This window comes from Jaculus jaculus, chromosome 7, assembly GCF_020740685.1.
Source record: "Jaculus jaculus isolate mJacJac1 chromosome 7, mJacJac1.mat.Y.cur, whole genome shotgun sequence".
In the NCBI taxonomy this organism is placed as follows: domain Eukaryota; kingdom Metazoa; phylum Chordata; class Mammalia; order Rodentia; family Dipodidae; genus Jaculus; species Jaculus jaculus.
In genome coordinates, this window is record NC_059108.1 from 156,127,806 (window position 1) to 156,152,026 (window position 24,221).

The 24,221-nt window shown below is 42.2% G+C and overlaps 1 protein-coding gene across 1 annotated transcript in view; it reads left to right on the top strand.

Moving 5' to 3' along the window:
- The window catches only part of Tdrd9 (tudor domain containing 9), a 103,646-nt gene that overhangs the window by 70,759 nt on the left and 8,666 nt on the right, over positions 1 to 24,221 (top strand). The window contains exons 22-34 of the mRNA XM_004665639.2: positions 91 to 198; positions 2,994 to 3,094; positions 5,447 to 5,620; positions 7,857 to 7,968; positions 9,243 to 9,455; positions 9,719 to 9,808; positions 10,345 to 10,605; positions 11,752 to 11,907; positions 14,612 to 14,682; positions 16,617 to 16,726; positions 17,243 to 17,339; positions 19,692 to 19,830; positions 20,874 to 20,992. Coding sequence (XP_004665696.1) covers positions 91 to 198; positions 2,994 to 3,094; positions 5,447 to 5,620; positions 7,857 to 7,968; positions 9,243 to 9,455; positions 9,719 to 9,808; positions 10,345 to 10,605; positions 11,752 to 11,907; positions 14,612 to 14,682; positions 16,617 to 16,726; positions 17,243 to 17,339; positions 19,692 to 19,830; positions 20,874 to 20,992 — 1,751 coding nt within the window. The remainder of the gene's footprint in view (positions 1 to 90; positions 199 to 2,993; positions 3,095 to 5,446; positions 5,621 to 7,856; positions 7,969 to 9,242; positions 9,456 to 9,718; positions 9,809 to 10,344; positions 10,606 to 11,751; positions 11,908 to 14,611; positions 14,683 to 16,616; positions 16,727 to 17,242; positions 17,340 to 19,691; positions 19,831 to 20,873; positions 20,993 to 24,221) is intronic.

A 24,221-nucleotide genomic window follows, 5' to 3' on the forward strand; every position in this document is an offset into this window, starting at 1 on the left:
CTTTTATACATTGTGTGTCATATGCTTTGCCAGTATGCTGGAATGAAGTGAGCATTGGGGAGAAGAAGTGAACACCTTCTTTTCTTCCAGGTCATATTGGCTGGTGCTTTTTATCCAAATTACTTTACTTTTGGACAGCCGGATGAAGAGATGGCAGTGAGGGAGCTGGCTGGCAAAGACCCAAAGACAACAGTTGTGGTAGGTGATAGCCAGAGTAGGCTGAATGCTGGTTTCCCAGTTGTGTTTAGCTTCATGTTACTGAGATAAACTTTCAAAACAGGCACAAGTTATGGGAGGAAGGGATTTATTGAAACTTAGAGATCCAGGGGAAGTTCTCTAATGGTGGAAGAAGCTGGCCCCTTTTCACAGGTCCACTCAGAAATACCACCAGCAGCACCATAAATGAGCACACTCCATAAGTCAGACATTGCATAACTTTAGGCTGGAATTCTAAATCTGCCCAAAACACATCTTAGAGTCTGCCCCTAGTGACACCTCCTCCAGCCAGGTGGCTGGACCTGTAATGCTTTAATAAACTCCTGAGTCTGTTGGGGTACATCCATTCAGACTACCACTCAGCTGGGGCTGCCTGTAGTGTGGCTAGTACAGAGAGTTAGTTTCTTAGTTGTTTCTGTTCTTGTAAGTGCCACGTGGCTGTCTCTCTGAAGTGAATCTGGGCCTGTCTAGCCTTCAGATACCTCTGCTTGTCCCTTAGTCTCTTCCTTTTTACAGACCTCATCTTGCTGGATGATTTTTTTGTGTTCAAGTGCTGATTTGATCTTGTGCCTCTTGGAAGGGTTTAAGGAACTTTGCCATGTATTTAAGAGCATTTTGTTTAATTAACAGCTTAGGGCTGGAGAGATGGCTTAGTGGTTAAGGCACTTGTCTACAAAGCCAAAGGACCCAGGTTTGATTCTCCAGGACCCACATAAACCAGATGCACATGGAGGTGCATGCATCAGGAGTTTGTTTGCAGTGGCTGGAAGCCCTGGTCTGCCAGTTTTCTACCCTCCCTCACTGCCACCTCTCCCCTCCCCCCCGGTTCTTTTTCCCACTCTCTCAAATAAATAAAAATTAAGGGCTTAGTTTACACAAAACAAAATGTTACTCGTTGGCAGCTTAGATGCCTACCAGAACTACTTAGACAATGTTTAAGTTCAGATTTAAGGCCCCTCAAAGTCTGGGCTAGAGGATATGACCTAGAAATGAACATGTAAGTAACATGTACTTTGAGGAGACTCTAATGATCAGCCATAGGCACTGACCATTGAATATACATTGTCATTTGTTTACATCATGTTTCACAACTGGAATCAAGCCTTTGAGAACTGGGCTTTTATTGAACTCCTTGGCTGATAAAAGCCCAAGTCTGATTCAGGAATGAGGGAATGAACACAGTTGGTAAAGTTAGTTCCTGACATGTAGTGAATGCTCAGTCATTGCTTGCTTTTGTTCTGAGCATTATCACACCATCTTTTCTACTACTGATGAAGTGAAGATTCACAAGGGAAGAGCTTAGATTCTCAAGAGCATGACAAGCCTAGGTCTTTGAAGAACCCTCAAGGTGAGGGAGTGCAGAGTTGTGATCAATTTAAAAGGCAAGCTGCAGAGCTGGGGAAATGGCTTAGTGCTATCCATTAGTGCTTGTTGCACAATGGAGTACCTGAGTTTGGATCTCCAGACCCCACATAAAATTCAAAAGCTGTGGCAGGCTTCTGTAATCCCAGTCTGCCTACTGTGAGAAGGGAAGGAGGAGCAGGAGAATTTCCTGGAAGCTTACAAAAGGAGCAATGAATGAGAGACCCTGCCTCAAATGAGGTGGAAGGCAAGGACAACTGGAAAATTTTTCTCCAATCTCCACATGCATGCCATGACACACATGCCCACATTTACACACACAAATAAGTAGTTACTTAAATAAATAACTTAAGAGTTGGCTGCTGACTCTTCTGTAGCTATGAGGACTGTTTGCTCAGGCATGTGGCCTTCTGTGCTCCTCATTGCTGAGGAGGCTCTTTGGCCGACTTTCTCTGTTTCTCCTCTGGGTGTCTTTCCTTCAGCTGTGCACAGTGAAAGTCCTTATAAGACCCTGCCTTAGGCCTGGGCAGCCTGTTCACTGGTAGGTGACCAATTATGCATCATAGTAGCTAAATCATAGCTACCTAGCTTTGCTTAGCACTTCTATGAGAAGCTATGTGTATGTGTCTGAGATTCATTCTTCTCTGAGCTGCTTTTTTTTTTTTTTTTTTTTCAAGGTAGGGTCTCACCCTAGCCCAGGCTACCTGGAATTCACCACAGAGTCTCAGGGTGGCCTCGAACTCATGGCGATCCTCCTACCTCTGCCTCCCGAGTGCTGGGATTAAAGGCATGTGCCACCACACCTGGCTCTCTGAGCTTCTTATTCACCCTTTGAATTGAGGATTTACTGTCATCTTAACTTCATGATGTGTGAATTCCATAATTTGACTAAGGAGACCCTTAGGTTTTGGAAACATTGAAATGGGACTTGAACTTGGGTCCATGTTTAAGCTGTGCCCTTACTTACCTGCTGCCTTCTGTAGCTAGTGTAGGCCTCTAGTTTAGCAGGGTCTGGCAGTCTACAGAGTCTCCAATGGAGCCAGAGCTTGGAACATGAGTAACCTAATGAGCACAGAGAACAGAAAGTGCCAGGAGAGCATTGTAGCAGCTCTGGTTTGAAGCACTGGCTAAGTACCTGCCTCTGGCTGTTGCAAGGAGGAAAAAGCCTCTGATGATGAGCCATCTGACCTCCTTTGCCTAGATTCCCATTACTCCTTACACAGAATTGTGATGTTATAGACAGATGGAGTTAGTTATTTAGTCATTACATGCACTGATAGGTTGAGTCTTCTGTAAAGGTTAAAGGCTGTGCTTGCAAACGATGGTGATGAGCAGCTGCTTCTTGCTCATGGGTATTGTGACTATTCAGTAGCTTTTGCTAATAGCTTTGACCAGCATTGCATTATGTCTTACAGCTGAAGCACATTCCCCACTACGGATTTCTTTACTACAAACAATTGCAGTCTCTCTTTAGACAATGTGGTCAAGTAAAATCCATTGTATTTGATGGTGCAAAGTAAGTAGTTCTGTTTTGTAATCACCTACAATTATGAAGGCAGCACATCATTTCAGTTGGTCACAGACTTTGCTTTTTAGAGCCAGACACACATGGAAATGGGTCTTCCTGGAGGCTACTGGCTAACTCTAGAAATGGAGTTTTGGTCCATTATATGTCAGTAGGATTTAGCATCCTCTTCAACTGCATAACCAGGAGGAATTGTGCAGGTGGCCTGTGCTGTAAAGCAGAGACTTCCACAGGACTTTGGGGCTAAGCCTGTGTTTCCCGCTCCTCTGCTCTTGCCTCACCATTGTGCCCTGTCCCTAGATTTTCACTGTGAGTCACTATTGCAGTTCTCTGTAGCCACAAAGATGCCCCATAATAGAGTTTATCTGTTTATTTTCTTAATAAATATTCTACATATTTTAGAAGATAGACACTATAAAAGTTGAGCTGATTTAGCCCTATTTTATTAGCAGGCCAGGAACAAATGGTCTGTTAGAATGTCACTGGGAATTTTTATTATTTACAGTTTAAAAAATTTTTAAATTCTTTTTTGATCTTGTGTGTATGTTCATGTATGTAAGCATGGGTGTATGTGTGTAGGTCAGAGAACAACTTCTGATGTTGATCCTCACCTTCCATCTTGTTTGAGACAGGATCTCCCATTGTTCAATGCTGTATGCACCAGCTAACTGCCCTGCAAGCTTCTGCAGATTCTCCTGTCTATCTTTCATCTCCCACAGGAACACTGGGATTAGAGGAACCATATGCTGTGTCTGGCTTTTTGTGGGTTCTGGGAATCCAAACTCCTGCTTTAATCTACTATACCATCTCCCCAGCACCACTTTTTTTTTTTTTTTTTTTTTTTGTGGAGAGTGTTATCAGCTACTTCCTCATTGCTAGATCAAAGTACCAGACTGGAAGCTGCTGAGGGGAGGGAAGGGTTTGTTTTTAACTACAGTTTCAACAGGAAGTCCATCATGGCAGAGAGCAGTGAATGCTGAGTGCTTGGCTAAGGTCCTTTTTATACTGTCCCAGGAAACCAACTCATGGGATTTGGTGTTACCCTCAGTTAAGTTAGATCCTCCCACTTAATCTGAAAACCCCTAACACACGTGCCAAGAAGCATGGGGAGTCTAAATCCTGTCAAACTGACAACCAGACATTAACCATCACAGAGTAGTAGATGGAGACGTGAGGAGGAATGGTGGAGAAAGAGTTCTTTGGGCTGGAGAGTTTAAAGGTGCTTGTTTGCACAGCCTGATGACTCAGGTTAATTCCCCAGCACCCATGTAAAGCCATGTAAAGCTTTCTCTCTCTTTCTTTGCAAACAAATAAAAATTTAAAAAATGTTTTAAAAAGAATTCTTGGGTTTGTCTTGTAATTGCTTGTAGAGGACAAAGTAGAGAGGTGAGCCCAGGAGGCTGAAGCTTTGGACCTGGTTGTTAAGAACACAGGCCATAATACTGAGCCTGGGGAAGCTAGTGGGCTAGCAGTGGAGAAGGGCAGAGTTCTCACAACCTTATCATGGAAATGTCAGGATGAAAGTACTCATCATGTAAGGTTAGTGACATGGAAATGCTGTATAGAGATTAAAAGGAATTATTTCTAAGGAGAGACTTAGGAGTCCTCAAAAGAGCTAATAGATACAGAAGAGATTAAATTAGGCAGTGACTGGAAGGAAAATACATGGGGGAAAGGAAGGTGAGGTGTGAAGGAGGCTAGGAGGAAGACATAAAGGTGTGAGAGCAGGAGAGGGGCTCAGGAAGCAGAAATTAGTCAGACCACAAGGAGGTAGGGCACCTGAATAACAGGTTGAGCTCTGACTCCAGAGCTCTTGATGCTTGGCATCCTTCTGTGCTACCCAAAATGATAGATTACCATGGCAGCATTAGTCCCAACATGATTTTATAATGGTGGGAGGGATCATAAGTCTGTTTGCATAGCTATGTGACATCTTGATAGAATGTGGGATCATATACACAATGTTATTTGCTTTATACTAGGAAGTGTCTGGTAGGTCCCCTCACTTCTGATTTCATTAGCTTTTCATTGTGGCTTGTTTCCCTTAATGAATAATCATACTTCATTTAGTTAATACTTGTATTGATTAATTAGAATGAAGAGTTACTAGTAGGCTGGGGAGATTGCTCAGTGGTTAAGGTGCTTATTTGCAGCACTTTCATGGCCTGGGTTTGATTCCCTAGTAACTACTTAAAGCCAGATGGACAAAGTGAAAAGTTACTAGCATTTTCAGGAGAGCTGTTCAGTGAGTATTTTTATATAAGCTCAAAGGGAAATTAATACGCATTTCTTTTTTGTTGGATGCCTGGTAAATTTATATTTTGATTCATGATTGTTGAGCAGAGCCTTTGTGGAGTTTTCACGGAATCCAACAGAGAGATTTAAGACTCTTCCTGCAGTGAACTTGGCAGTTAAGATGTCTCAGCTGAAAGTGCCCCTGGAGCTCAGTGTTCATGCTGCAGAGGAGATTGAAGGGAAGGTGCAAGGATGGTCGGTGTCAAAGCTTAGAAACACAAGGTAATTCCAGAGGGTACCACCTACACTCACATTTTCAAACATTGTTCTCACATGACTATTCAGCCTTGCTGTACCAACCTCAGATTGGAGGCATTGGCTTTGAGTTCTGGTTTCAGCACCTTCTTGTGTGTGCTTGAGCATGTTACGTGTCTTCCTGAGCCTCAGGATTCTTCATCTGCTTAGTACAAATAATGTCTGGTATACAGACTATTGACAGATTAATAATTTCCCTTCTTCCTCTTTAAGCTTCTGAATTTCCTTCTGAGAATTCTCTTGTTAAACAAATTGGGGTTCTGTTTGTTTTTTGCAGAGTGGAGGGTCAGCATAATGGAGGTGCATTTGGGGCCCTGGTTCCTGCAAGTACCATCTGCTCAGTTATGTCAGTTCCCTTGGCATCACTGATGTGAGGACAAGGATGGCCTGCTCACCTTAATCTGATTAGAGCCGGACACTTGTCACTCAGCAATGACCATCAGCTTGTGGATCTTCTTTTGGACACAATTTAAATACTCTTGGGTCTTTGTAACTTATTTACGTCTTGGGCCATATCCTAACCACCATGGGACTAGAAGTCTATCTTTTTATTTGTAGACTTTGTGATTCTAGGAGGAACTGGGCAGGAATCTAAGGGAAGGGCGAAGGAAGGAAAACATATTCCTCTAGGTGTATCTGGTATGTGGTATTCTGGTTTCTCATAATTTGCAAGAGGGGTGGGGTCATCCCTCAAAGAAACTGTTCTGCTTGGTCAAAGTCAGGCTCTGCTGACATTTGTGCCTGACGCTGGTTGACAGTTGTACTACTTACCCAAAATGGGAAGATGGGCCTGGAGAGATGACTGAGCTATCCAAGTTTGATTTCCAAGTACCTACATACAGCCAGATGCGCAAAGTGGTGCATATATCTGGAATCTGTTTGCAGTGGCTAGAGGACCTGGCATGCTCATTCTCTTAGTCAATCTCCCTTCTAGCTCTCTGTGCTTGCAAGTAAATAAATAAAATTAAAAATAAATTAAATTTTTAAAACATGGGAAGAGTAGGTTCAGTCTCCTGTAGTTCTTTCTCTTTATTTTAGAACAAAAGTATCAGGGTTGGAGAGGTGGCTTAGTGGTCAAAACGCTTGCCTGCAAAGTCTAAAGACCCATGTCTAGCTCTCTATGTCCCACATGTGCTGCACATGGTAATGCAAGTGTACAAGGTCATGCATGCACACAAGGTGGTGCATGCATCTGGAGTTTGATTGCAGTAGCCAAAGGCCATGGAATACCAATTGTCTCTCTTTATTTTAGTGTCTCACTCTATCATAAAAATATTACAAAAATTAGAATAACAGTATCAAAGGAACACTTTATGTTTATTGAATTTGTTTTCATATCCCAGAACTTTAGCAGTTACTGACTTATAGCTCTAAAGGATGAATATTTCTTGGGCTTGTTTAGCTAGTCATATGTTCTAACCTCACATTGAGCCAAGTGTAGAATCATTTTTTTCTCTTCTCTTTTTTCTTTGTTTTTCTCTCTTTTATTGACTACTTCCATAATTATAGACAGTAAACCATGATAATTCCCTCCCCTTCCCAACTTTCTACTTCACAAATCTACTCTCCATTATATCCCCCTCCCCCCTTAGTCTGTCTTTTATTTTGATATCATCTTTTCCCACTATTATGAGGGTCTTGTATACGTAGTACCAGGCATTGCAAGGTCATGGATATCCAGGTCATTTTGTGTCTGGAAGAGTGCATTGTAAGTAGTCCTACCCTTTCCATTTCTATGACAAATAACTGAGATGATTATCTTGCAAGAAGAAATGTTTATTTTGGTTCATAGAATCTGAGGTTTTTAGTCCATGGTTGGTTGGTCCTGATGATTGGGGACCGTGGTAAGGTAGCACATCATGGTGGGAGCACATAATGGAAAAGACCACTTACCAAGAACTGCAGAGAAAGAACAGCAGGCTGGGTTCCAATTACCTCCTTAAGACATTTTCCCCATTGACCTAACTTTCTTCTCCTAGGCCCATTCCCTAAAGATTTCACAACCTTTCAATAATCCCCAGAGGCTGGGAACCTTCATCACAGGGCCTTTGGGGGATCGTTAAGATCTATACTTTATAACTTTTGCTTAGGTATTTTATTAAGATGCTCTTTTTAAAGAAATATTAGACTAAATCAAGTAATAATTTCACATATGTTAACCTATTTTATACCACTTGATTTTTATTGTCTTCATGATATATAGAGTGAATGTGGATTTCCAGAAGCAGACAGTAGATCCTATGCAAGTCTCATTCAACACATTGGGCAGGCCTCGGACATTTGCGGATCTCCTTCTAACTATTGATGTCACTGAGGTGAGAGTGCCATCTTGCCATAGAGCCTTTCCTTCTTCCATATCAAAGATACAATGTGTGCATGAAACTGGGTCACACATACATACCTGTACCCCTTAGACATCTGGTAAATGTGAGTGAGCATGAATCACTGTATTTGTTATGCTAAAATGTAGCTAAAATGGAAAAGCAAACAATTTTCTGGTCAAAGTTAGTTTCTTGAAATGTCAAGTGTATTTAAAATGCTAAAATAGCTGGGTGTGGTGGTATATGCCTTTAATCCCATTACACTAGGGGCTGATGTAGGAGGATGGTTGTGAGTGTGAGGCCAGCCTGGGCTACCAAGTAAGTTCTAGGTCACCTTGGACTAGAGTGAGAACCTGCTTCAAAAATGGCATAAGGGCTGGAGATGTGGTTTAGCAGTTAAGGAACTTGCCTGCAAAGCCAAAGGACGTAGGTTCAATTCCCCAGGACCCACATAAGCTAGATGCACAAGGTGGTACATGTGTCTGGAGTTCATTTGCATTGGCTGGAGGCCCTGGTGCACCCATTCACTTTCTCTAGCTGCCTGTTTCTCTTCCCCTCTTTCTCTCAAATAAATAAATATACTTAAAAAACCCAACATCAAAAATGGCATAACATGTAGCTGCATAATTCAGTTTATAGCAACAAAGTTAGCATTGTCACTTATTATTTGGGTGTGGTTTTTACTTGTTTAAAATAAAACCTTAGTTAAAATATTTGTATGTGGACTGGGGGTGAAGCTCAGTGATAGAGCCCTTCCCTAGCATGTATGAGGCCCTAGATCAACCTCCAGCACTTCAAAAAGTAAACAAATAAACAATGGCTGCATCTCATTGGGAAATTTCATGTAGAAATCTGGGTTCCACACAAATGGGAACACTGGTGGCCTGATGCAGCAATGGTAGAAAATGTTCAGTGTTGTCATTTTGATGGAATGTTCAATCTTTCCTGCCGAGCCTCACATGCTATTCTTTATCTGTGGGCTGTCCATTTGCCCTGCACATGGTTTCATTAACTTGGAGAACACCTAAGGCCTTGTGGAACTGTCTTATTTTGGCTAACCTAAGACCTTTCAAAGCCTTCCGGACTTGGACATACAGAGAATCTTCTATCTCTGAGCACAGGATGATTCACACACTTCTTTCCTGTTGTTGACCAGCACCTCATTTTTTTCCCCTCCCAAGAGCCCATTAGAAACCTATGGAGTACACACAGATTCAGGAATAAGCATGTGAATCATCTTCATTTCTGCCTGTCTCCCTCCCTTCCAGGTGGTGGAAGTGGGGCACTTCTGGGGGTACAGGATCGACAAAAAGAATGCAGAGCTTCTGAAGAAGCTTACTGATGAGATCAACAGACTGAAGCTGGTACCCCTTTCCATTCACCCGCACTCGGATTTGGTCTGTCTGGCGCCTTTTGCTGATTATAATAGGGAAAGCTACTTTAGAGCTCAAATTCTTTATGTTTCTGGAAATTCTGCTGAGGTATGTTTTTATGTATATAAGTCACTGAGAGGGAAAGTAGTCAAGTATAACAATTTCTAGAAAATATTTTGCAGTTAGAAGTGGTAAGGAAATAGGAAATGATTGCCATTAGAATAGGAATTTAAAGTATTTCCCTTGTCAGTATGTGGGTTTGAGCCTAGGTCATTCTGAGCACAGAATTTGTGAGGACCCTACATTGCCATTGCTTGAGAATGGGATTTGAGGCCCTATATGTCAGAATATTTACTTTGTTTCTCTTCTAGGTATTCTTTGTGGACTATGGTAATAGATCTCATGTAAATCTAGATCTTCTCATGGAGATTCCCTGTCAGTTACTTGAACTTCCATTTCAGGTAAGATAGAAAAGATTCTGCAGAATGAGAGTTGGATGCTAGAAGGGAGCTGGATAGAAGTCGCATGGCCCTTTGGAGCCAGTACCCATACTGGGAAAGAGGCTGTGTCACACTAGCCAAATTTGGTCTCTTAAAATACACATTACCATAGATATTCTTGTCACTTTTTTTTTTTTGAAGTGAGTTAAAATATGTGGAGAGTTTCAAACTTTGAGCAAAAGAAAATTGTTTTAATTCTTTGCTACCTTCTAATACTGTTTCTTAGACTTCTGGTTATATTGACCCCAGATAGAGCTTTGCGGGGGGAGGGGGTTCTAGACACATCCATGTGTGCCTTTTCCTCAGGGAGAAAGATGTGGATAAAAAGAAAAGTCATGTTTCTTTAGGTGGGAAACCCTCACTGCCTCACATGGTTTTCAGGAGGGTTTTGATGGGATCACTGATGAGATACATGAAAAAGACCATGTTTACTTGGTATTTGGGATCAGTGTTTATTCATTTATAAAATTGTCTCATTTTACTTTTCTGTCCCATAGGCTTTGGAATTTAAGATTTGCAAAATGCAACCCTCAGCAAAGTCTCTTGTTTGTGGTGAGCATTGGAGTGGTGGGGCCAGTGGGCGGTTTGCCTCCCTGGTGAGCGGCTGTGCTCTCCTGGTGAAGGTCTTCTCAGTTGTGCACAGTGTCTTGCATGTGGACGTGTACCGCTACTCCAGCTCCCAAGATGCCATCAACATCAGAGACATTCTTATCAGGGAGGGTCATGCTGAACTCGCTGAGGAGTCCTATGAGTCAAAAGTATGCACCATTTTTTTTTTTTTTTGTTAGAGCTCAAAGTGTGTGTGGGGGGTGGGGTGGGGAGGAATGAGGTGCTGAGGGATGGGTGATGCATGGCCTTGTTCATCATTTTGCTCTGTGGTACCATTTAAACATCTAGATCTTTCTGAGGCTACAACACAGTGGATGCATTATATTTTTTCCTACCTTCCTGACTAAGCTTTTTTCTTCTTGTAATAGAAATGAGATTTGAAAACGACCATTTGAGTTTTATCTTTTTTAATGGATTCTAAAAATTATTTCCATAGTGAAGTAGTTAATAAATAATTCATAAATTTCAAACATTGCAAAATTTCATTTAGCTCTTTCAAAATTAGTTTTGAATTTACTTCTCTTGGCCTGAAGAAACTGAGAGACTGCTTTTGAGCCTGATGATGAAGATCTTTTGTTGTATTTCTGTAACTTTTGCTAGGGATGAAGGATACTGAGAATTGGAAAGGGAAATCTAACAAAATATTCACCGAAGAACTGGTTAAGCTCTAACACATGAAAAGCAGGAATTATGGTACTATTCACATATAAAACTGAGTTTTATATGTAAGATATTCTTTCTCTGTGTTGGTACTGGGGGTTGAACCTAGGGCTATAAGCATGCTAGGCCAGTGCTCTACCACTGATAGTAATTTTTGCTTGTGTATTTTTTTGAGACAGGATTCTATGTAGCACAGGCTACCTTTACCTCAAGAGTACTCAGATAACATGAGTACACTACCATGCCCAGCAGGATAGTTCCTTTTAAAAAGGTTTCTTTCTCTGTAATAGCTGAAATGTAGATAACATTTGTTTGAATTTTTTTGCTTATTTTTTGAGGTAGGGTCTTACTGTAGCCCAGGCTGACCTAGAATTCGTTATGTAATCTCAGGCTAGCCTTGAGCTCACAGCAGTCCACCTATTTTGGCTTCCCATGTGCTGGGATTAAGGCATGTGCCACCACACTCGCTGTTAGAATTTTTAAATGAACTTGTTAAGATGATCTCCATGAACCTTAATGACATTCAGAGCAGAATAGGATTATATCTATGAAATGTTTTGATTATGTTAAGTGCTTCTAATTTAATTTTTACTTTTAAGCAACATAAACTTTTCTTATTTGTTTATCTTTGTCAGCAAAGCCATGAAGTGCTCAAGGGTTTCTTTTCCAAATCAGTGGAAACCATGTTGGACGGGTCAGTGCCCACTGTAATGAAGGACAGTGAGAAGCATCTCATCCGAGTTCTGCTGGAGAGCTTTTCTTCCAATAGACTGGGTGCCCCGAACTGCAAGGTGGTTTCAGAGTAGTTTAGAATATGATCTAAAACTTGAAGTCTTTCTACACTGTTTGCTAAGAGTTGTAGTCATGATGGTTTTCCTTTCTCCCTGATTTTTTCTTTCGTAAAGACAGTGTCACTGTAAATAGCATATGCTGCTTTGAGTTCAGAATCCTCTGGCCTAGTGCTCATAGGCCTAGTGCTAGTTCACAGACTTGCACCACATGCCTGCCTCTTTCCTGGTTATAGAATGTTGTGATACTTTCCCCATAGTACAGCCTGTGTTCCGCATTCTCAATTCCTCAGTGGGACTTTGAAAGAGGCTCTGACTATACTTTGTTTTGTTTTTTAATTTTTAATTAATTATTTATTTATTTGAAAGTGACAGACCGAGAAAGAGGCAGATAGAGAGAGAGAGAGAGAATGGGCATGCCAGGGCCTACAGCCACTGCAAACAAAATCCAGACACGTGCACCCCCTTGTGCATCTGGCTAACGTGGGTCCTGGGGAATCAAGCCTTGAACCAGGGTCCTTAGGCTTCACAGGCAAGCGCTTAACTGCTAAGCCATCTCTCCAGCCCTAGAATTTGTTTTTAACCTTCCTTTCCAAAGTGACTAAGTATTCTGGTTAGGCTAAGTGTGGGGTTAGTGCTGTTTCCTGGCTGTAGAAAGGGGCTGGCTGGCAGGAGTCCCCTTCCCTGCTGATAAACTTGTACTATTCCTGTTGTTGGCTCTGTGACTTTAAGCCTGCCTTGTTCAGCTGGGTTGGACTGTGGTGATTAAAAGAGGAATGCTGGAGGCTAGGGAGATGGCTTAGCAAGTAAGAGTGGTTTCTGTACAAACACGTGGACCTGAGTTTGATCTCTAGCATTCACATACAAAGTTTGGTACATTCCTGTAACACCAGAGCTAAAGGGCCTGGAGACAAGAGGATTGCTGAGACTTGCTGGGCAGCCATTTTAACCAAAAAAATGGTGCAAGCTCTATGTACAGTGAGAGACTCTGTATTAAGGAAATAAGGTGGAAGAGAAGTATAGAGAAAAACACCTTATGGTGTCCTCTGGCGTCTGCAGATGTGATCATGGATGTATGAATCTACAAACTTGTATGCACATACACACAGAGAAGAATATTTGTACTAGCATATTTATTAATATCTGAAAAACAGTCATATAGTCCAGAAAATGCTGCTTCTTCATTTTTTTCCTCCTCTTCCTTTTCCTTCTGCTTCCTCATTTTCATTATTTCCCTCTTTTTGTCTTCCTCTTGTTCTTCCTCCTCTCCTACCTCTTCTTCCCCCTCTTTCTGTGGTACTAGAATTTAAGTCTAGGACCTTCTTCATGCCATGCAAGTGCTCAGACCCCTGACCTGTATCCCCAGTCCAAAAAGACCTTTATTTGGTTAATAGCATGGTTTGTTGTATTATACTTACACATTTTAACTTTAATGTGTAGTGGGAAAATGAGTGCCTTTTAGATTCTAACATATCTTGCTTGGTAATATGCAATTACCATTAGCAGTGACTGAAAATAGGTGAGCTCTATACTTAAGATCTGATGGGTTCATTAACCTGCCAACAGACCTTTAAAGCATTTTGGGGTGGCAATGTAACCAAATGTTAACTGCTTACATGCTGCATGAAGTCCTAGCACCACCACCAGCACAACAGCAGCAAAACAAAACAAAAAAAAAAACCACTCTGACCTTTTAAGGCCATGCAACTATTCAAGAACTGATATGGAAAAAGGACTATTCTAAACAAGACTGAAATAAGTCTTGGAAGAATTAATTTTCCATTTTCAAACCATCTCTCCTGTGGGCCAAAGGGCTATTTCCTGAGACGTGTAAATGTACTCACCCAGTGTTTTCCCATGTTAAGCTTGATACTGTAATCTGGCCTTTTCATATTACTTTCATGTGTGTATTCAGATTTGGTATGTACCTTTAACATCTCCATGAGACACCTTCTGGAGAAAAAGCTCCATTATTTTCTCCTCAAAATGAATGTGTTCTGTGAACATTAGCTGTCTCTCAACATGTAAAGCCATGGGTTAGCACCAATTGTTTAAGACTGTATACTTTGATGTATTTTCTCTTCCCACCAATCATATAATTGTAATAAATTAATAGAAGAATTACTTTTTAGTGATTCTTGGTCTCTTGCTTCCCAGATTTTTGGGGAGAGCTATATAACATAATTTGAGAGAGAATGATTCCTGTCAAGATCAGAGGTTCAAGATATTCAGGAACTTTGCTGATGCAAGATGTCTGTTTATGGAAAAAGCTGGACTTGTATCTTAGGAGAAAAAAAACCCCACAAAACCCTGACAACTCCTTTGCTTTTTACACTTCAGGGAATTACTTACAGTTCATAACAACAGCTTCACACAGAAAGAGTTGCTTGGTCATAAATTTATTGTCTTTATGAAAAAAATCTTTATAGAAAATTGCTTTAATTCTTAGTAGCCTGTTCCTGAGCTCTGAGGAGTCTTGTCATCTTTTGAATGACCTGATACCTTTTTTTTTTTTTTGAGACAGGGTCTCACTAGGAAGCTCAGGCTGGTCTTGAACTCACAGTCCTACGCCAGTCTACTAAGTGCTAGGGTGACAGTGTGCCATTTAAGTATGTGTAATTATAAAGTATAAGCTGACTTTGAGACTCAGACCTCTGGGTTAAACACTGTATGACTTACTGGTCATGTTTATTTTGTGTGTGTACAGGCAGTACTCCATGGGCCCTTTAACCCTTATGAGCTGAAGTGTCATAGTCTGACCAGAATATCCAAGTTCAGGTATGACTAAATTAATTTTCCCATGAAATATTTTCTTTGTTCCTCTATTTATAAACTTCATCAGAAATGAATCTTACTTTGTATTTAACATACTAGACTGTTTTAGCTCATCCTAATTTCCCTCCTACCTCTCAATCTAAGGTATTCTTTTCTCTTCAGTGAAAGAAGTTCTATAGTAGACATCTTTGAGTGTCTTTTGCCAGACTTCACTTCATCTGTTGTGGTCTTAAATTTTTTTGTTTATTTTTATTTATTTATTTGAGAGTGAGATACACAGAGAGAGAGGGAGAGAGAGAGAGGGAGGGAGAATGGGTACGCCAAGGCCTCTAGCCACTACAAACGAACTCCAGACATGTGCACCCCCTTGTGCATCTGGCTAACATTGGTCTTGGGGAGTCAAGCCTTGAACCGGGGTCCTTAAGCTTCACAGGCAAGCACTTAACCACTAAGCCATCTCTCCAGCCCCTGTTCTGGTTTTAAATGTCATTCAGCAGGTGTGCTGGGAACATTTGAGTGGGACCTGTATTCTGGGAGTAGTGCTTGATTTGGAGAACAGTGGTAAACAAAATGCAGTTATTTTCTTAACACCGTGGTTCGAGTGGGGACAGAACATAAAACCAATGTTGACAGTATAGGTTTATATACTTCTCAGTAAGGGCTCACATGGTCATAGAAGCATCTGGGGTTCCACAGCCATGCTTGGAGGACCTTCCTGAAGGTTCTACAGAACTGTCTGAGACCTAAAGTCTTGGTTTTGTTTTTTTTTTAATATTTTCTTGGTCATTTTTTATTTATTTATTTGAGAGCGACAGACAGAGAGAAAGACAGAGGAAGAGGGAGAGAATGGGCGCGCCAGGGCTTCCAGCCCCTGCAAACGAACTCCAGACACGTGCGCCCCCTTGTGCATCTGGCTAACGTGGGACCTGGGGAACCGAGCCTCGAACCGGGGTCCTTAGGCTTCACAGGCAAGCGCTTAACTGCTAAGCCATCTCTCCAGCCCTAAAGTCTTTATAGGTATTTGACATGTAGTATTGGGTGAGGCTTGGTGGGGGGGGGGGTTTCCAATGCCCAGCAAATCCCTAACTTTGAAGGTTTTTACTTGTGGGGACTTGGAATAAGTTAAATATAATTAGAGAATTGGGTGGAAGGAGAAAGGAAGCTGTAGACTTTATGATAGACAAGGGCACATTTCATAAGCCACCTTTGAGACTTCATCCAAACCTAGTTGGAAAGCCTTAACTATTTGTGTTTTAAAATGACCACTCTGCAGCTGGAGAGATTGCTCAGTCAGTAAAGTTTTCTTTGAAGCACAAAGACCTGAGTTTGATACCCAGAACCCACATAAAGAAAGTTGGACATGAGCCGTGGTAGGCAGAGGTTGGAGAATCGCCGTGAGCTCAAGGCCACCCTGGAACTACATAGTGAATTCCAGGTCAGCCAGAGCTAGAGTGAGACCCTACCTCGAAAAACAAAAAAGGGGGGAGGGACTGGAGAGATGGCTTAGCAGTTAAGGCTCTTGCTTGCAAAGTCAAAGGATCCAGGTTCGATTTCCCAGGACCCATGTAAGCCAGATGCACATGGTTATGCATGCATCTGGAGTTGATTTGCAGTGGCTGGAGGCCCTGGTACCCATTCTCTATCTGCCTCTTTCTCCCTCTCTCTCAAATAAATAAATAATTTTTGTAAAAAGAAAGTAGAACATAGTAAAGTGTGCTCATAATCTTAGCACTGGAGAGGTAGGACAGTTTGGCCCCTGGGGTTTGGTGACCAGCCAGTCTAGCCTACTTGGCAAGTTCCATGTCGGTGAGAGGCCATGTCTCAAAAGAGGTGAGTAATACCTGAAGAATGATAATCAAGGTTGTCCTCTGGCCTCCACACACAGACACGCTTGCCCACACATACATGAGCATCTGTGCCCTGCTTGTTCTTGCCAGGTGTGTCTGGATTGAGAAGGAGAGCATCAACTCCGTGGTCATTAGTGATACTCCTGCAGAACAGCACCAGAGGATGCTGGTGGCAGCTTCTGTCTCAGTCAACGAGACTGGTAATCCCAAGGCTTCTGTGTATTGGGTGTCCTCCCACTTTACTATTCCTCAACTTCAGTTGCTAGGAGCAGTTTATTCTATAATTAGTGAATGAATTTATGCTTTATTTGTTATTTATGTGTTATATTTATTTATGTGTTATGCTTTTAGGTAATTTTCCAAGTACATTTTAAAATGTAAATTTAAGAAATGAAATGCCACTTTTCTCTTATACCACAAGGATATAGAAATTAATTGATCCCTTGATTGTTTACCTGTTCCTTTATGTTGTCTGTGAGGTTTTTGGCTCTAGGAAAACCTGCTAGGGTAGTCTAATGAAAAAGTGAAGAAAAGAGTAACCAAATGAGTCACTTTCCAGTGGGGTGAGTGGGAGCCAAGGACAGGACATGATTTCCTTGGGAGGGGCCACATGGGGACAAACTCAGCAGAAGACAGTGCTACAGTTTGGGCTAGGAAGGAGGGATACTGAGTGATGTGAGGCACAGGCCTGATGCTGACTCACTCCACTGTGACAGGATCTACCATGCTGCTAAGAGAGACCTCCCTAATGCCTCACATCCCAGGCCTGCCAGCACTCCTCAGCATGTTATTCACACCAGTGATGGAATTAAGGTATTGTATGGGCCTCCATTTTTGTTGGTACACAGGCTTTTGAGAAAGAGCTTTGGAGAAAGGGCTTCCACAGAGGATGTGGGCTTGAGCCTTTTGGGCAATTTGTTCCCTGCTGGGACATGAGTCTTGGCTTAAGAGGGGTTGATATCTCAGGTTTTTGTTTTGTTTTGTTTTGTTTTGTTTTTTTTTGTTTGCTGACCTGGAATTCACTGTGTAGTTACAGATTGGCCTTGAACTCCTGGTGACCCTCCTACCTCTGCCTCCTGAGTGCTGTGATTAAAGGCATGGTGGCACCCTTGGTTTTTATTTTCTGGTGGTGTAAAAGTGAGACTTGTTCAGTAGAAACTGTACTTATAGTCTTGAATTTTGATGTTTCTCTGGCTAACAATGCTGGAAAGTTTCAGAAAGCTCCAGGCAGCCCAGTGGTCTTGAGTGGTAAGGGCCCATACTGTGGCATACAGTGGTGTTCAGTAGGCCCAGGTGCAATATCTTCTTCACATAGAGTCTTTTCAGTTTGAGTGCTGTTACAGTTTGAGTCTGAACTATGTTTCACAGGCTCATGTTTTTAAACACCTTGTTCCCAGCTGGTGGCACTGTTTTGGGGAGATCATGGGGCCTCCCTGGTAGATGTAGGTCACTGGGACAGGCTTTGAAGGGAATAACCCACTTCTGGTTCTGGTGTTTTTTTTCTGCTTCCTGCCTGCTGCAGTGTGAGCTAGCAGCTGCCTTGAGCTCCTGATAACATGCCTTCTCCCCCTACCATGGTGGACTCTTTAACTCCCCCAAAACCATGAGCTAAAATAAACCTTTCCTCCCTTGAGTTGATTCTGTCAGGTATTTTGTCACTGTGATGAGAAAAGTAACTAATAGTTTTTTGTTGGAGTATGAGCCCACCACAGGGGTGTTGGGCATCTGTTCTTATGCTTGTATTTATTTCAAAAGGAGATCAGATAGTCAGGTGTGGCGGCACATGCCTTTAATCCCTTAGAGGCTGAGTTAGGAGGATCACTGTGAATTCGAGGACAGCCTGAGACTCCACAGTGAATTTCAGGTCAGCCTGGGCTAGAGTGAGACCCTACCAAAGAAAAGGTGGGGGGAGGAGCTCATATTGTGAAGGTATTTCTAGCTTAATTAAAATCAAGCAGAAGAAATAGGAAGTGGACCTAGGAATGTAGCTCACAGTAAATGTGGTGACTGGCATCCTGTTGTCCACTGTGTGAATTAGAGTCTAAGCTTTTGGTGGCTATCTCTCAGTGAGATGCCTGTTAGCCTGCCTTCCCATGGGAAGTAGAAGGCTTAGACCACCTAGCAGACTATATAGCTCTTAAGCCAAGATCCAGCAAGTATTACAGGGAACTGTGGGATGAAGTATCCACTGTGTAAGGTCTTGTGTGAACTCCAGGGTTTCATAGCATTGCATTTTATCTGCGTGTAGGGGAAGCAGTGGATTAGCTTTGGCCACTGTGTCAAAATACCTGCAAAAAGCAAGGGAGGAAAAGGTTTATTTTGGCTCATAGTTCAGAGGTTTTAGCCATAGTCACTAGGCATCATTGTTTTGGAGCCTATGGTGAGATGGATGATTAGGAGGAAAAGATGATGACAACAAAATAGAGGAGATAATGGTTGAGAGGGGGAGAGGAGGTGATGAAGAGTGGAGTTGCAAAGGAGAAAGGGGGTAGAGAATTACTATGGTTTATTGTCTATAATTATGGAAGTTGTCAATAAAAATATTTCAATTTTAAAAATCATAAAAATGATATTAACAATGTAGCAGAGCTTATAGTTAAGGAAACATTTTTTAAAAAAACTCCTTTTTTAAAATATATATTTTATTTATTTGAGATTGACAGACAGAGAAAGAGGCAGATAGAGAGAAGGAGAGAGAATGGGTGTGCCAGGGCCTCCAGCCACTGAAAACAAACTCCAGACGCATGTGCCCCCTTGTGCATCTGGCTAACATGGGTCCTGGGGAGTCGAGCCTCGAACCGGGGTCATTAGGCTTCACAGGCAAGCGCTTAACCGCTAAGCCATCTTTCCAGCCCTTAAGGAAACATTTTTAACTGCTTTTTTTTTTTTAAAGTAAATAGCTCAGTGCTTAAGTCATATGCCTGAATTTTAGGTATCATTTCTCTTCTGTAGCAATGAGAAACCTTATATTGGGTTTACATAAATATTTAACCTGCCATCCTTATAGTGATATTTAATCTGTATTTGTATGTAAAAACAGAAAGAAACATGTAAGCAAAGTTAATTGCTGTAGTAGTGCTGAAAAATACAGGATGATTTTATCAGCCAGCATTTAATGCCAAAACAGTGAAACAGTATTTTAAGCCTCTAAAACTGTGTATTTAGAGTTGATCAGGATGGAAAATCATATACTGGAGTCCTTTGTGGTCTGGGATGGAATTCAAGTACAGAGGCTCCTATACTGCCAGAGCATGACATTGAGCTGGCCTTTGATGTGCAGTTCAACATGGAGGACATAGTAGAGGTAAGTGGGACGTACTGTCCACAGAGAGTGGTTTTGCTTTTGCACCAGTGTGATGTGGTGTCTGCCACAGTGTTTTACATGGAGACGTGATTGCCTGGTGCCCAAGGAGATTGCAGTGCAAAAGGAGTACTTCTTTTTTAAAAAACTGAGAACTTTGTTCTATGAACATAGTGAATATTGGTCATATCCCCATCAGGTTATGGCTGTTATGTTCTCTCTCCCCATCCCCCATTCCTCTGAGGGCCATCCTCAGTGGAGTTATCAGTATTCATTGTGGGGTCATGACTGAACCAGTCATCCTCTATGCATGTGTGGGAACAGTGCCTCAGAGTACACCTTCCCATCCTGTGTCTCTTACATTCTTTCTGCCCCCTAGTCTGCAGTGTTGCCTGATCCTTGGAGGGCATGTTAGAGGTCTCCTTTAGTGTTGAGCACTCAGCAGCCTTTGATTGTCTGCCTGTTGAGTCTCCTCAGTGTCTACTGCATCTCCCTGGAGGTGGTCCTCAGGCTAGCAGTGAAAGAACTTACATTTACCCTGCCACTTCCTCTGTGATGTCTCCTGGGCCCTGGCAGATGTTATAGCGATGACTTGTCTCGTGCTAGGCAGTCAGTGTTTTTTTCTTGTACTGATGGGTCTGTAAAAGGCAGATTCTCTAGCCAAGAGTGAGAGCAGCATGAACATAGAATTTAGAAGACTTTTAATAGGTAAAACCTCTTTTAGCCAAAGAACAGAGGAAGCTTCCCTGTAGGGTCTATAACCTTCTAAGCTGTAGGCTTCTGACTTGGTTCTCAGTACCAGGTATGAATTTTCTCCCACTGAGTGGACCTCATATCCACTCAGAAAGCAGTTGATTACCCCCAAGCCTGTTGTTTCTTAAATTATGATTGTGATTATTATTATTTTTGTTGGTTTGCTGATTCTGTCAGAATCTTTATGGATGATTGTCATAGAGTGTAACTTTGAATGTTATGAATTATTTACATACAGCGGGATGAAATTCAGCTGTGTGGTGCCATATGAGTATGTTACCATTTATTTACAGATTAATATACTCAGGGCTGCTATCAACAAGCTAGTGTGTGATGGACCAAATGGATCCAAGTATCTTGGGCCAGAAAGAATTGCACAGTTACAAGAGAATGCTCGCCAGAAGCTTCTAGGGTAAGTTATGTAGTGAGTTAAAGTCTGGGCTGTGTATCTGGGCAAACCCACCATACAGGGAGGGTGGGTTCTTTGTCTTCCAGATCAGAGGGGCACATGCATGTCAAGGGTTCTCTGTGTGCTACTACAGGGATTTACTGGTCATTAGACCAACACCCTCCCCTGCTTCTGGTCTTGCCCCATCCCATCTCTGTGTGGGAAGCTTCATCCCAGCCTGTTTTGACCTGATGTATTTTCCTGAGGCAGTCTGACACTAAGATGCAGCAGGAAGGGGTCTTGAAATTGGCCTCTGGACTAGGACACAGATGTCATGTGCTTGACAAGTATTTTTAAATTTAATTTATTTTTATTGACAACTTCCATAATTGTAGACAGTAACCCATGGTAATTCGTCCCATCCCCCACTTTCCCCCTTGAAACTCCACTGTCCATCATATCCCTTCCTCCTATCAATCAGTCTTTTATTTTGATGTCATCATCTTTTCCTCCTGTTATGATGGTCTTGTGTAGGTAGTGTCAGACACTGCGAGGTCATGGATCTCCAGGCCATTTTGTGTCTGGAGGAGCATGTTTTAAGGAATCCTACCCTTTCTTTGGCTCTTACATTCTTTCTGCTACCTCATCCACAATGGACCCTGAGCACTTCTCTGTCACTTTTTCTCAGCACCATGGGGCCCCCCCTTTTTTTTTTTCCTGAGGTAGGGTTTCACACTAGCCCAGGCTGACCTGGAACTCACTATGTAGTCTCAGGATGGCCTCAAACTCACGGTAATCCTCCTACCTCTGCCTCCCAAGTGCTGGGATTAAAGGCGTGCACCACCACACCCGGCCATGGTGCCTCCTGAGTCATCCCATCTGAGAAGAGAAGCTTCTCTAACCAAAAGTGTGAGTAGCATTAAGATATGGGTAGGAACATTAAAAGAAGTGCTTACTGGGCAGTTTGGTGAGCATAGGATATACATTTAGCCAGACAGCAGCAGATGTTATACCCCTAGGGCTCATGACTACCCCTGTTGTAGGTTTTCAGTATCAGGCATGTATTCCTTCCCATGGAGCAGGCCTCCAGTCCAATTAGAGAACAATTGGTTTCCCCCATAACAAACATTCCTCTATTGCACCTGTTGGCTCATTTGGCCGGCCTGGGCAAACTTAAGGCTTGCAGTGTCCACTGTTGAGTATCTCCACTTGTGATTTCTCTCTCTCCCATTGAACTTTTAGCTTTTTTTTTTTTTTTTTTTTAGCTTTTTCCAGCTTTCTGTGCTTGACACATATTTTGAAACCAAATTGTGGTGATGATTATATAGCTGTGTAAACTTACTGAAACTAATGAATTTTGTGCTTAAGACTGGGGAGATGGCTCAGTGGACAAAGTGCTTGCCTTTAACTGTTGAGTACCTAAGTCCATATCCCCAGATCCCACAGAAAAGCCAAAAGCTGTGGTGGGCTTCTGTGCTTCCAATGTACCTGTGTCGAGAAGGGAGGTAGATACAAGAGAAGTTCACAGAAACTTGTGAACAGAGTGGTGAACAGTGACATGCCCTGTTTTAAAACAAGGTAAAAGGCAAGGACTGTCCCAAATGTTGCCTTCTGACTGCTGCATATGCCCATGTCACACATGCCCACACTCACATACAGGGATACACATGTACACATCAAATAAATAAGTAAAATTTTTCTTCTGTTTTTTTGAGGTAGGGTCTTGCTGTAGCCCAGGCTGACCTGGAATTCACTATGTAGTCTCAGGGTGGCCTTGAACTCACAGTGATCCTCCTACCTCTGCCTCTCGAGTGTTGGGGTTAGAGGCATGCACCCCCCCCCCCAGCTCAAGTAAATTTTTAAAACTCATAAATTTTTTGGTATATATACCACATACTGCAATAAAGCTATTTGTAAAAATCTAAGTTGTTATCATTGCTGTTCTACCCCAGCTGGTACAAGCCTGGCTTAGACTCTGCCTCTGTCGATCCTCCTTCTCTTTTTTTTTTTTTTTTAATTTTTCAAGGTAGGGTCTCACTCTAGCCCAGGCTGACCTGGAATTCACTATGGAGTCTCAGGGTGGCTTAGAACTCACAGCAATCCTCCTACCTCTGCCTCCCGAGTGCGGGGATTAAAGGCATACACCACCACACCTGGTTTGATCTGCCTTCTCTGAGACTGATACATGGTGGTGTTCTTGTGGAACCAGGCTTCTTTCACGTAGCTTAGTACTTCTGATGCTCATTCATGTTGCAGTGCTTGCTCATCTTGTTCGTTTCTTTACCAGTAGATGAGGTATTTGCACTTTTTCTTGCTGTGAGCAGTTCACCTCTCAGGTAGCTGTGAAGGGGTATATCTGGAAGATTGTATTGGTAGGTTTATGTTTCTTTTTTTGTTTTGCTTTTTTGGTTCTTGTGAGAAAAAGTCCGGCTATGTAGCCCTGGCTGGTCTCACACTACACTCACTGTGTAGGCTAGGGTGGCCTTGAACTTGAAGCAGTCCTCTCACTTCAGCCTCCCAAGTTCTGGGGTGATAGGTATGTATTGCTATATCCAGATTTGTGTTAATTTTTAAAGAAATAGTGAAACTAAGGAAGGGGAGATGGCTCAGGGAAAAAAGCACTTTCTGTGCATGTGTGAATACTGGAATTTGAATCCCTAGGACCCACATTAAAATGCTAACTGCTATAGCAGGTACCAGTAATTCTAGCACACCTATGATGTGATAGGAAATGGAGAGGGGAGAATTTTCTGGAAGCTTGTAGGCTAGCAAATGCAACAGTGAACTAGACTCTGCCTGTTCTTCAAACTGAGTAGAAAGTGAGAAACAATTATCTGAGCTGGGCGTGGTGGTGCACACCAGAGGATTGCTGAGAGTTTGAGGCCACCCTAAGACTACATAGTGAATTCCAGGTCAGCCTGGGCTGTGAGACCCTACCTCGAAAAACCAAAAAAAAAAAAAAAAAACTCTGAGGCTGTCCTTTGACCTTTGCATGTGTGCTATGGTGTGCATATGCCTGTGCTTGTATATATGCACTCACACACAAGGAGGAATGGTTAAACTGTTTTTGAAGTAAAAGAATCTTTACTTTCCCATTTGCCGCATGTGAGGGCACTGGTTTTTAACACCCCGCCCCCACCAGCTCTGGGCCCTCTGAGTGCCCTGTTTGTAGTGTAGCGAGCTAGTAGTCTTAACTTGCATTTCTTCTATTAAATTTATTTTGTTGGTTTTATTTTTATTTTCTTTTTGACAA